Below are 14057 nucleotides of genomic sequence, written 5' to 3'. Positions count from 1 at the left end.
AAACGTCAGCGTGATCACAGCGGCTGAGTAAGTTCTGGGCTACTCAGAAACTGCACAAATTGTTTTTGTACCGCTCGGCTGCACATGCGATTGCACACTTGCACAGCTAAAATACACTCCCCGGTGGGCGGCGACTATCTAATCGCAGCGCTGCCAAAAAATAGCTAGCGAGTGATCAGGTCTGAATGACCCCCTGTGTCTCTCTGACTGGGGAGGAAATGACTGTACTAGTCAGATCCTCCGCGTCTGCTCCCGCTATGTACTAACGACCCCGGGCTGTTTGAACAATAACAAGAGCAGCAGCCAAACCAATCTGAGCTCAGAGCAAAGTGCACTCAGACTCAGAGCAGCCAGTGTGTGTGTACTGTATTGTATGCAGCCTGCAGAGCCTCTGACACATTGTATCACTGGGAGAACGCTGCTGCTCGCTGATTGGCTGAGGACAGACACCCAGGAGATTCAAACTCTACTTTCATTTTAACACCGCAGCAGCAGCTTCCTTCCAGTGACTGACCGGTCACACTGACTGCACAGAGCGAGGACACTGCACCGGTGACTGCTGCCGGGGAGAGATGAGGTCACTGATCCTCCTGTTACTGCTGCCAGCTGCTGCCGGTGAGTGTGTCCTGCATGTACCTACTGTGTGTATAACATGTGTCCTGCATGTACTACTGTGTATATAACATGTGTCCTGCATGTACTACTGTGTATAACATGTGTCCTGCATGTACTACTGTGTGTATAACGTGTGTCCTGCATGTACTACTGTGTGTATAACATGTGTCCTGCATGTACTACTGTGTGTATAACATGTGTCCTGCATGTACTACTGTGTGTATAACATGTGTCCTGCATGTACTACTGTGTATATAACATGTGTCCTGCATGTACTACTGTGTATAACATGTGTCCTGCATGTACTACTGTGTGTATAACATGTGTCCTGCATGTACTACTGTGTGTATAACATGTGTCCTGCATGTACTACTGTGTGTATAACCTGTGTCCTGCATGTACTACTGTGTGTATAACATGTTTCCTGCATGTACTACTGTGTGTATAACATGTTTCCTGCATGTACCTACTGTGTGTATAACATGTGTCCTGCATGTACTACTATGTGTATAACATGTGTCCTGCATGTACTACTGTGTGTATAACATGTGTCCTGCATGTACCTACTGTGTGTATAACATGTGTCCTGCATGTACTACTGTGTGTATAACATGTGTCCTGCATGTACTACTGTGTGTATAACATGTGTCCTGCATGTACTACTGTGTGTATAACATGTGTCCTGCATGTACTACTGTGTGTATAACATGTGTCCTGCATGTACCTACTGTGTGTATAACATGTGTCCTGCATGTACTACTGTGTGTATAACGGGTCCTGCATGTACCTACTGTGTATAACATGTGTCCTGCATGTACCTACTGTGTGTATAACGTGTCCTGCATGTACCTACTGTGTGTATAACATGTGTCCTGCATGTACCTACTGTGTAACATGTCTTGCATGTACTACTGTGTGTATAACATGTGTCCTGCATGTACTACTGTGTGTATAACATGTGTCCTGCATGTACTACTGTGTGTATAACATGTGTCCTGCATGTACCTACTGTGTGTATAACGTGTCCTGCATGTACTACTGTGTGTATAACGGGTCCTGCATGTACCTACTGTGTATAACATGTGTCCTGCATGTACTACTGTGTGTATAACGGGTCCTGCATGTACTACTGTGTATAACATGTGTCCTGCATGTACCTACTGTGTGTATAACGTGTCCTGCATGTACCTACTGTGTGTATAACATGTGTCCTGCATGTACTTACTGTGTTACATGTCTTGCATGTACTACTGTGTGTATAACGTGTGTCCTGCATGTACTACTGTGTGTATAACATGTGTCCTGCATGTACTACTGTGTGTATAACGTGTGTCCTGCATGTACTACTGTGTGTATAACATGTGTCCTGCATGTACTACTGTGTATAACATGTGTCCTGCATGTACTACTGTGTGTATAACGTGTGTCCTGCATGTACTACTGTGTGTATAACCTGTGTCCTGCATGTACTACTGTGTGTATAACATGTTTCCTGCATGTACCTACTGTGTGTATAACATGTGTCCTGCATGTACTACTATGTGTATAACGTGTCCTGCATGTACTACTGTGTGTATAACATGTGTCCTGCATGTACCTACTGTGTGTATAACATGTGTCCTGCATGTACTACTGTGTGTATAACATGTGTCCTGCATGTACTACTGTGTGTATAACATGTGTCCTGCATGTACCTACTGTGTGTATAACATGTGTCCTGCATGTACCTACTGTGTGTATAACATGTGTCCTGCATGTACCTACTGTGTGTATAACATGTGTCCTGCATGTACCTACTGTGTGTATAACATGTGTCCTGCATGTACCTACTGTGTATAACATGTGTCCTGCATGTACTACTGTGTGTATAACATGTGTCCTGCATGTACTACTGTGTGTATAACATGTGTCCTGCATGTACCTACTGTGTGTATAACATGTGTCCTGCATGTACTACTGTGTGTATAACATGTGTCCTGCATGTACCTACTGTGTATAACATGTGTCCTGCATGTACCTACTGTGTGTATAACGTGTCCTGCATGTACCTACTGTGTGTATAACATGTGTCCTGCATGTACCTACTGTGTAACATGTCTTGCATGTACTACTGTGTGTATAACATGTGTCCTGCATGTACTACTGTGTGTATAACATGTGTCCTGCATGTACTACTGTGTGTATAACATGTGTCCTGCATGTACTACTGTGTGTATAACATGTGTCCTGCATGTACTACTGTGTGTATAACATGTGTCCTGCATGTACTACTGTGTGTATAACATGTGTCCTGCATGTACTACTGTGTGTATAACATGTGTCCTGCATGTACCTACTGTGTGTATAACGTGTCCTGCATGTACTACTGTGTGTATAACGGGTCCTGCATGTACCTACTGTGTATAACATGTGTCCTGCATGTACCTACTGTGTATAACATGTGTCCTGCATGTACTACTGTGTGTATAACGGGTCCTGCATGTACTACTGTGTATAACATGTGTCCTGCATGTACCTACTGTGTGTATAACGTGTCCTGCATGTACCTACTGTGTGTATAACATGTGTCCTGCATGTACCTACTTTGTAACATGTCTTGCATGTACTACTGTGTGTATAACATGTGTCCTTCATGTACTACTGTGTGTATAACGTGTCCTGCATGTACTACTGTGTGTATAACATGTGTACTGTACTGTATAATATCTATGTGTAATATACTGTATGATATCTATGTGTAACTTACTGTATAATATCTATGTGTAATATACTGTATATCTATGTACAACGTACTGTATAATATCTATGTATAATATACTATAGTACAGGGGTGGCCAAACAGGACATGCGACCAGTCGATCGCGATCCACCGCCCATCCACCCAAAGCAGCGCCTCTCCTGCCTGCCGCCCTGCCCCTCAGTCTGGTCTCAGGCAGTGACGGCGGAGTGTATAGCTCAAATCAGGCGCCGGTTCGTTAGCCAATCAGAGCTCGCGGACCGGCGCCTGATTTGAGATATACACGCTGCCGTCACCGCCGGAGATCAGACTGAGGGGCAGGGCGGCAGGCAGGAGAAGCGCGCGCTGCACTGCGCTCTCCACACAGCACGGTGAGCACTACTATGGGGGCATATCTGGCACTGTGGGCACATGGCACAGTGGGGGCATATCTGGCAATGTGGGGTCATATGTGGCATTGTGGGGTCATATGTGGCACTGTGGGCACATGGCACTGTGGGGTCATATCTGTAATCTGGCACTGGGGGCATATCTGTAATCTGGCACTGTGGGGGCATATCTGTAATCTGGCACTGTGGGGGCATATCTGGCACTGTGGGGGCATATCTGGCACTGCGGGCACATGGCACTGTGGGGGCATATCTGGCACTGCGGGCACATGGCACTGTGGGGGCATATCTGGCACTGCGGGCACATGGCACTGTGGGGGCATATCTGGCACTGCGGGCACATGGCACTGTGGGGTCATATCTGGCACTGGGCACATATCTGTAATCTGGCACTGTGGGGGCATATCTAGCACTGGGCACATGGCACTGTGGGGCATATCTGTATTTGGCACTGTGGGGTCATATCTGGCACTGTGGGGTCATATCTGGCACTGTGGGGTCATATCTGGCACTGTGGGGGCATATCTGGCACTGTGGGCACATGGCACTGTGGGGGCATATCTGGCACTGTGGGGGCATATCTGGCACTGGGGTCATATCTGGCACTGTGGGGGCATATCTGTAATCTGGCACTGTGGGGGCATATCTGGCACTGTGGGCACATGGCACTGTGGGGGCATATCTGTAATCTGGCACTGTGGGGGCATATCTGTCACTGTGGGGTCATATCTGGCACTATGGGGGCATATCCTGCACTGTGGGCACATGGCACTGGGGGGGCATATCTGTAATCTGGCACTGTGGGGGCATATCTGACACTGTGGGGTCATATCTGGCACTGTGGGGGCATATCCTGCACTGTGGGCACATGGCACTGTGGGGGCATATCTGTAATCTGGCACTGTGTGGGCATATCTGGCACTCTGGGCACATGGCACTGTGGGGGCATATGTGTATCTGGCACTGTGGGGGCAAATGTGTTTGAGGTTTTTACCTGTGGGGGCCAATGTGTGCGCTATTATTCCTCCTAGGTAGATCACAAAAGCTTTTTAGCTTTCAAAGTAGATCGCCGACTCCAAAAGTCTGGCCACCCCTGCTATAGTATATCTATGTGTAACGTACTGTATAATATCTATATGTAATATACTATATTATATCTATATATATCCATCTATGTACATTGCACCAGTCTTCTTCAATAAACAATAATCGGACTTATTGGGGAAGTACATGGCAGCAGAAACACGTACTGTATGTGACAATTACAAGCAGGCGGGATGAAATGAATGCACGTAATATCAGATAAATGGAACGGCAGAAGGGAACATCCTGTATTAGTCACTGTGGTACTGGTGACCGCACATACTCCTACAGGCCCTTCACTGGCTCCCTTTCCCTTTCAGAATCCATTTCAAGCTTCTCACACTTGCTCACCCACTCCTCTCCCTCTTACATCTCTGACCTTATCTCCCTTTACACTCCCACCCGTCCTCTTCGCTCTGCTAATGCATGCCGCCTCTCCTGTCTACTGATTACTTCCTCCCACTCCTACCTCCAAGATTTCTCACGTGCTGCTCCAATTCTCTGGAATTCCCGTCCTCTCCCCCTCAGACTCTCCACCTCTCTACAAAACTTCAAACGGGCTCTCAAGACCCACTTCTTCACCAAACCCAGCCAAATCTCATCCTAATCCTCTGTTCCACGTTCTCTATGTACCCCGTATGTGTCACCCCTGTCTGTCTGCCCCTCCCCTTTAGAATGTAAGCTCTCACGAGCAGGGCCCTCTTCCCTCATGTCCTATATTGTCTTCAACTGTAAGTTGTTGTTTTCCTGTTTTGATTATTTATGTCCTCTGTAATTGGGCGCTGCAGAACCCTTATAAATAAACGATAATAATAATATTGCACTAGTCTGTGTTCCGCAGCGGTAGTATAATATAAGTGTATTACTGGATACATAGAACCACACCAGTAGGAGTATGAGGGGTACGTCTTACCCAGTAATTCAATGGGAGATATTATGGATACTGGGATTAGCTTCTGTTTGTAAGGTGCAGTTTGCACCTATGTCTCTGGTAGGAATGGCCAGCGACAGGTTAATCATCAATAATTTTTAACCCTTGATGGCCCTGATTGCACATACACAGACTGCGGCTTCTGTCTGACATCAGATGCCCGTGGGCGATGATAATAACCATCAGTGAACAGCCTTCGATTAGGTATGGGACATCGAAAGACAGAATCGATGTTCCCATGTGTTTCCCCGGGATCCGGTCTGAAGATTGACAGTGTCTAGGTCGACAATGTTTGGGTCGACCACTATAGGTCGACAGTCACTAGGTCAACAGGGGTTGAAGGTCAACAGGGTTTCTAGGTCGACAGGTCAAAAGGTCAACATGAGTTTTTCATTATTATTTTTTTGAACTTTTTCATACATAACGATCCACGTAGACTACGATTGTGAATAGTAACCTGTGCCGAGCAACGGTGCTCAGTGAATCCTATTACAGGGATAGATGAGCAGGGCTCCATCTGTACATTGTTGTTTGTTTTTGTATGCCAAGCTGAGAGTGACGTATTGTATTGTTGTCACCAGCACTGAAGCCTGTGGTGTCGTGTGTGCGCTCAGGTCCTGCGGTACTAGGCGGCAACGTGAGCCTGACCTGTGACTTCCCGTATCGGATGGACGTCCTGCAGGTGACCTGGGAGAAGAAGAGAGGCGCCGCACGACAGAACATGGTCACTCACAGCAGGAAATATGGGGTCCGCATTGCCGAGGCGTTTGACAATCTTGTCAGGGTCCTACAAGCTGACGCATCAAGGTCTTCCATCACCATCTCTAAGCTGGAGCGGGAAGATGAAGCTTGTTACATATGTATCTTTAACACATATCCTGACGGGGCCTTTACCGGAGAAGTCTGCCTGACACATCTTGGTAAGTTGCACTCAGATGTGGACAGGGCCGGATTAAGCCTTGGGGGTGCCCGGGGCACTTAAAACAGGGGGGCCCTGATGGAAGGTGGGGGTTGTATATTAAATTGTGCATACTTCCCAACATGTCCCATTCCAGGAGGGTCACAATGCTCTCTACCTGGATTTCCCACTTAATATATGATTGGCGTCACCTGTGTTGAACTATTTAATTGAGAAGAATTGATCACACAGGTGATTGCAATCATAAATTAAGAAAGAAGTCCAGGTAGAAAGCATTTTGTCCCTCCTGGAATGGGTCATGGTGGGAGGTATTGATTGTGTATATTAAATTTAAACCAATTGTGTATATTAGTTTGAACTAATAGTGTAATAATGGCTGGGTACTGTTTATAGCTCCACCTAATTGAAAGACAACTATTTTATAAACTTTTCTTGTAGTGGAACAAAGACAACTTAACCTTAAAATACACATAGAAAAATAAAATAATTTATCTTGTCACATGCAAGAATAACAGCAGCCTCTGTACTACTTACACACTGGGACAGGACTCAGGAGGACTCTCTGTGTATGTTTCTATCTCTAGACCCAAATGGTTTAGTTGCATAACAGTTTACACAGGACTCAGACACCCAGGCAGGGAGGAGGATAAGCTGGGATCTCTGTGTCACTTACAGCTCTCTCCACCCTCCTATCTCTCATCTGGTGAGAAAGCTCTGTCGGTATCTCAAGCAACACGGTACTCCTGTGCCTTCACTGCATACTGTCCTGCTCACATTCTGGATGCTGGTTCTGCTGCTGCTTAAGAAGGAAAGCTAGTCAGCTACCTCCTCCTATCTCTCCATTTAATGTATTTAAAATAAATGTAAAGGTGCACACACACGGTGCAATGTAACCTTACGATTTTGACTATATAGTCAAAATCGTAAGGAAAGTTAGTGCAAATCGCACCGTGTGTGTACACAGCTTGCGATACCGATGCGCGCTCCCGTGGGGTCGGTATCGCAAGAAAAGATAGACTGTGCAAGCAAGTCAATCTTGACTAAGGGCCCGTAAAAACACACATCTACGATCAAAAACTCTGACATGCGGAGAACGCCCATGACACAGGGCTAGTCCGCCCCATATGCCAGGCCCTGGGAAGCCTATCTGCGGAGGCAGGCGGCTACCCATCAATTTTTTGGTTGCAGTGGCTGCGTGTGACGTCACGCAGCCTCCGTGTCCCGCCCCAGCAATAATCCGGACATGGCTGCGTTGTCCAGACCGCGCGCCCCCCCCAACGGCGTTGAAACGCCGCTGGCACGCTCCATGGCCGCCTCTGCCTGTCAATCAGGCAGAGGGCGATCGCACCAGTGCGATGCTTTTGCATCTCACTGTGTTCAGACGCGCTGCGCGAACGCTGTGTGTGTGCCCATCACATAGGGCTTCGGGGTACCAGAAAATTCAATGCGTGTGTTTTTCTTCTTTCTCCTAGTACCAAGCAATGAGGTTACGTGCCGAGGCAGAGGAAAGCACCTCCATATCATTATGACGCCCACAGAGATTATGGCACGCCAGTCCCAGCTGGGTACTAAGAGCATGGTAGAAGGGTCCGCAGTACAGAAGGGCTTATACATAGATGGGAATATACACCCAGTCTGCACTTTCCAGGTCCTGGAAGCAAGAAGGAAGAACAGGAGTCTGCAGGGTGAGTAACAATGGGGAATACTTCCCGGCCCACCATTGTGCTGCGGGGATTTCCGGGGGCAGGAAGTGAGGCGCCACAACCTAACATGATGTGGTATGCTTCAACTAGGGAAGACCGGCAGAGTCCATTAATCAGATGTTACAGCGGGTGTCTATACTGAAATTGACCAGTTTATAGTAAATATGAAGTCTCCCCTCCATTGTCCCCCATGGTGGGTCAATCACTAGCTGCACCTCGCTGTGGGGAAGGTAGCGCAATAAGCTGCTGCATGGACTACCCTTCACTGTTCTCAGCATGCGGCTTGATGAATAGGACACAGACATTACTCTTAGTTCCTTTATTTAAAAAAAATATCTAAGAGAAGGGAGTACCCCTGTTTTATTTTTTATTTTCACATGAACCCAATCTGAGATTATTAACTGAGATTTCTGTGTTTTATTATAATTATCACCCATTTGCACAGTTCCAGCATTTTACGCAGCGCTGCACAGAGTATACCTGTAATACACATGGGGGGTAATTCCAAGTTGATCGCAGCAGGAATTTTCTTAGCAGTTGGGCAAAACCATGTGCACTGCAGGTGGGGCAGATATAACATGTGCAGAAAGAGTTAGATTTGGGTGGGTTATTTTGTTTCTGTGCAGGGTAAATACTGGCTGCTTTATTTTTACACTGCAATTTAGATTGCAGATTGAACACACCCCACCCAAATCTAACTCTCTCTGCACATGTTACATCTGCCTCTCCTGCAGTGCACATAGGCCCTCATTCCGAGTTGTTCGCTCGCTAGCTGCTTTTAGCAGCATTGCACACGCTAAGCCGCCGCCCTCTGGGAGTGTATCTTATCTTAGCAGAATTGCGAACGAAAGATTAGCAGAATTGCGAATAGAAATTTCTTAGCAGTTTCTGAGTAGCTCCAGACTTACTCCTACACTACGATCAGTTCAGTCCTTTTCGTTCCTGGTTTGACGTCACAAACACCCAGCGTTCGCCCAGCCACTCCTCCGTTTCACCAGACACTCCCGCGTTTTTCCCTGAAACGCCTGCGTTTTTCCGCACACTCCCATAAAACGGCCAGTTTCCGCCCAGAAACACCCACTTCCTGTCAATCACACTACGATCAGCAGAACGATGAAAAAACCTCGTAATGCCGTGAGTAAAATACCAAACTTTTTAACAAATTTACTTGGCGCAGGCGCACTGCGAACATTGCGTATGCGCAGTTTGCGACTAATCGCTCCGTAGCGGAAAAAAATAACGAGCGAACAACTCAGAATGCGGGCCATGGTTTTGCCCAACTGCTAACAAAATTCCTGCTGCGATCAACTTGGAATTACCCCCATTGCTCCTTGCACCTTTGGGGCTTACAGTCGAAATTCCCCGACACAGACATTAAGAATGATCTACTTCTTTCTGTTATTCCTTTAACTGCCATCTCCTTACAATATTGTTATTGCTTTACATAAATACCGGAAGGGGTGTGGTGTATATTGTCAACATTCAAGATGTCATCATAGTCAAAATGTTGACCTACGTCGGCATCATCCCGTTGACACTGAAGAAATGTCAACATAATTATAATGTTAAAACGTTCCTGGTGGTGACTTACCTGGTACGGAGGGTCATGAAGCGCCAGCTGTGTCTTCTGGATCCAGTGGTGATGTCATGATGACTTCTGGGACACCTTGCAGCGGTTCCGATCCCTAACCCCTAACCCTTCCCTAATGCCTAAATCTATCTCCCCTCCCGCAGCCTAACCCTCCCCCACCCTCCCGCAGCCTAACCCTCCCCCTAGTCTCTAAACCCCCCCCCCAGCAGCCTAACCCTCCCCCTAGTCTCTAACACCCCCCCCCCCCCTCCCCTGCACCCTAACCCTCAACCTAGTGCCTGAACTAGTATTTTATTGTGTCAAGTTTTGTTTTTTGTTGTTGGGTTTTTTTTTCAAAAACATACAAATAATTCTATTGTTTCAGCAATGTAGAGATTCATTGCAGTGTCCCGTTTACCGATTCTCACAGCAAACCATGGGAATTCAACAGAAGGACTGAATGAAGTCATTATCACACAGTGCAGCGCCTCCGGATGGCAGAGACCTGTAATTACCTGGGGCAATGAGGAGAACGTCGTTAGTAGAGAAGAGAAGTCCAACACAACTAACAACATTACTACAGTCACAAGTACACTGCACCACTCCGTGTCGTCACTGTCCACCGACTTCAGAGTCACCTGTAACATAAAACAAGGTAACCCTTACTTCTGTAACGCCCGCGTTATATCCCTGCCAGATGTTTGTCCTGTATGGTTCTCAGGTCCCATGTGATTTCCTCAAAGGAGGCTCTTACAGTATGTGCAGAACAGTGCAGAGCCGAGTACAGGCCGTGCCGCTGCTTCATGCCTTCACCAAAGTAACATTTCTAAGTTATGGGGTGGGACTGTTAACTCTAAATACCTTACTGGTGGGAGGTGGCGGCATGCCGCGACCGCCCCGACAGTCTTCTGCACTGCGCCCAGCTCTGCTCATCAGCGTCTTCTATGTGGAGCTCAATATTATCCACATTTATCAAGCTTTGGAAAGTGATACATTTCACAGTGATGATTTACCAACCAATCAGCTCCTAACTGCCATGTTACAGGCTGTGTTTGAAAAATGACAGTTAGGAGCTGATTGGTTGGTACTTTATTACCATCCACTTTATCTCTCTCCAAGGCTTGATAAATCTGGGCCTTATTTTGAAAAGTGAGCCTAAGTACATGGGCCAGGCAGGACATTCTTATACAGACCTCGCCAAAGCGTAATATAGGACTTCAGGGGATGGATAAAGAGGATTGTCTGCACCAGTGATTAAGGGGTCTTTCTCTAACGTCCTAAGTGGATGCTCGGGACTCCGTAAGGACCATGGGGAATAGCGGCTCCGCAGGAGACTGGGCACATCTAAAGAAAGCTTTAGGACTATCTGGTGTGCACTGGCTCCTCCCCCTATGACCCTCCTCCAAGCCTCAGTTAGATCTCTGTGCCCGAACGAGAAGGGTGCACACTAGGGGCTCTCCTGAGCTTCTTAGTGAAAGTTTTAGATTAGGTTTTTTATTTTCAGTGAGACCTGCTGGCAACAGGCTCACTGCATCGAGGGACTAAGGGGAGAAGAAGCGAACTCACCTGCGTGCAGAGTGGATTGGGCTTCTTGGCTACTGGACATTAGCTCCAGAGGGACGATCACAGGTTCAGCCTGGATGGGTCCCGGAGCCGCGCCGCCGGCCCCCTTGCAGAGCCAGAAGGCAGAAGAGGTCCGGAAAATCGTCGGCAGAAGACGTCCTGTCTTCAACAAGGTAGCGCACAGCACTGCAGCTGTGCGCCATTGCTCTCAGCACACTTCACACTTCGGTCACTGAGGGTGCAGGGCGCTGGAGGGGGGCGCCCTGAGACGCAATAAAAACACCTTGGATGGCAAAAAAATGCATCACATATAGCTCCTGGGCTATATGGATGCATTTAACCCCTGCCAGAATCCATAAAAAAGCAGGAGAAAAGTCCGCGAAAAAGGGGCGGAGCCTATCTCCTCAGCACACTGGCGCCATTTTCCCTCACAGCTCCGTTGGAGGGAAGCTCCCTGTCTCTCCCCTGCAGTCACTACACTACAGAAAGGGTTAGAAAAAGAGAGGGGGGCACTAATTAGGCGCAGTATTAACTATACAGCAGCTATAAGGGGAAAAACACTTATATAAGGTTATCCCTGTATATATATAGCGCTCTGATGTGTGCTGGCAAACTCTCCCTCTGTCTCCCCAAAGGGCTAGTGGGGTCCTGTCCTCTATCAAAGCATTCCCTGTGTGTGTGCTGTATGTCGGTACTTTTGTGTCGTCATGTATGAGGAGAAAAATGATGTGGAGACGGAGCAGATTGCCTGTAATAGTGATGTCACCCCCTAGGGGGTCGACACCTGAGTGGATGAACTGTTGGAAGGAATTACGTGACAGTGTCAGCTCTGTATAAAAGACAGTGGTTGACATGAGACAGCCGGCTACTCAGCTTGTGCCTGTCCAGACGTCTCATAGGCCGTCAGGGGCTCTAAAGCGCCCGTTACCTCAGATGGCAGATATAGACGCCGACACGGATACTGACTCCAGTGTCGACGGTGAAGAGACAAATGTGACTTCCAGTAGGGCCACACGTTACATGATTGAGGCAATGAAAAATGTTTTACACATTTCTGATAATACGAGTACCACCAAAAAAGGGGTATTATGTTCGGTGAGGAAAAACAACCTGTAGTTTTCCTGAATCTGAGAAATTAAATGAGGTGTGTGATGATGCGTGGGTTTCCCCCGATAACAACGGATAATTTCTAAAATGTTATTGGCATTATATCCTTTCCCGCCAGAGGTTAGGATGCGTTGGGAAACACCCCCTAGGGGGGATAAAGCGCTCACACGCTTGTAAGGGCTCTACCTTCGCCTGAGATGGCCGCCCTTAAGGATCCTGCTGATAGAAAGCAGGAGGGTATCCTAAAAGGTATTTACACACATACTGGTGTTATACTGCGACCAGCAATCGCCTCAGCCTGGATGTGCAGTGCTGGGTTGGCGTGGTCGGATTCCCTGACTGAAAATATTAATACCCTAGATAGGGACAGTATATTTTTGCCTATAGAGCATTTAAAAGATGCATTTTTATATATGCGTGATGCACAGCGGAATATTTGCCGACTGGCATCAAGTCTAAGCGCGTTGTCCATTTCTACCAGTAGAGGGTTATGGACACGTCAGTGGTCAGGTGATGCGTATTCCAAACGGCATTTGGAAGTATTGCTTTATTAAGGGAGGAGTTATTTGGGGTCGGTCTTTCAGACCTCGTGGCCACGGCAACAGCTGGGAATTCCACGTTTGTACCCCAGGTCGCCTCTCAACATGAGAAGACGCCGTATTATCAGGCGCAGTCTTTTCGTGGACAAGCGGGCAAAAGGTTCCTCATTTCTGCCCCGTGACAGAGGGAGAGGAAAAAGGCTGCAGAAATCAGCCAGTTCCCAGGAACAGAAACCCTCTCCCGCCTCTGCCAAGCCCTCAGTATACGCTGGGGCTTTACAAGCAGAATCAGGCACGGTGGGGGGCCCGTCTCAATGAATTTCAGCGCGCAGTGGGCTCACTCGCAAGTAGACCCCTGGATCCTTCAGGTGATATCTCAGGGGTACAAATTAGAATTCGAGACGTCTCCCCCTCGCCGTTTCCTAAAGTCGGCTTTACCGATGTCTCCTTCTGACAGGGAGACAGTTTTGGAAGCCATTCACAAGCTGTATTCCCAGCAGGTGATAATCAAGATACCCCTCCTGCAACAGGGAACGGGGTATTATTCCACACTGTTGTGGTACCGAAGCCGGACGGCTCGGTGAGACCGATTCTAAATCTAAAATCTTTGAACACTTACGTACAGAGGTTCAAATTCAAGATTGAGTCACTCAGAGCAGTGATTGCGAACCTGGAAGAAGGGGACTACATGATGTCTCGGGACATCAAGGATGCTTACCTTCATGTCAAAATTTACCCTTCTCACCAAGGGTACCTCAGGTTTATGGTACAGAACTGTCACTATCAGTTCAGACGCTGCCGTATGGATGGTCCACGGAACCCCGGGTCTTTACCAAGGTAATGGCCGAAATGATGATATTCCTTCGAAGGAAGTGAATTTTAGTTATCCCTTCCTTGGACA

At 47.5% G+C, this 14057-nt stretch overlaps 1 protein-coding gene across 2 annotated transcripts in view; it reads left to right on the top strand.

Moving 5' to 3' along the window:
- The first annotated feature begins 326 nt into the window (after positions 1-326).
- The window catches only part of LOC134988164 (uncharacterized), a 53352-nt gene continuing 39621 nt past the window's right edge, over positions 327-14057 (top strand). Inside the window, exons 1-4 of one of the 2 annotated variants that reach the window (XM_063950528.1) lie at positions 327-615; positions 6337-6675; positions 8147-8359; positions 10378-10602. In XM_063950528.1, coding sequence (XP_063806598.1) covers positions 573-615; positions 6337-6675; positions 8147-8359; positions 10378-10602 — 820 coding nt within the window. In that variant the 5' untranslated portion in view covers positions 327-572. The remainder of the gene's footprint in view (positions 616-6336; positions 6676-8146; positions 8360-10377; positions 10603-14057) is intronic. The other variant, XM_063950527.1, reaches the window with a different exon arrangement.

The sequence above is a fragment of the Pseudophryne corroboree genome, chromosome 2 (genome assembly GCF_028390025.1).
Source record: "Pseudophryne corroboree isolate aPseCor3 chromosome 2, aPseCor3.hap2, whole genome shotgun sequence".
In the NCBI taxonomy this organism is placed as follows: domain Eukaryota; kingdom Metazoa; phylum Chordata; class Amphibia; order Anura; family Myobatrachidae; genus Pseudophryne; species Pseudophryne corroboree.
Note: the sequence above shows the minus strand (reverse complement) of the source record. Positions and strands in the feature narration are given on the sequence as shown.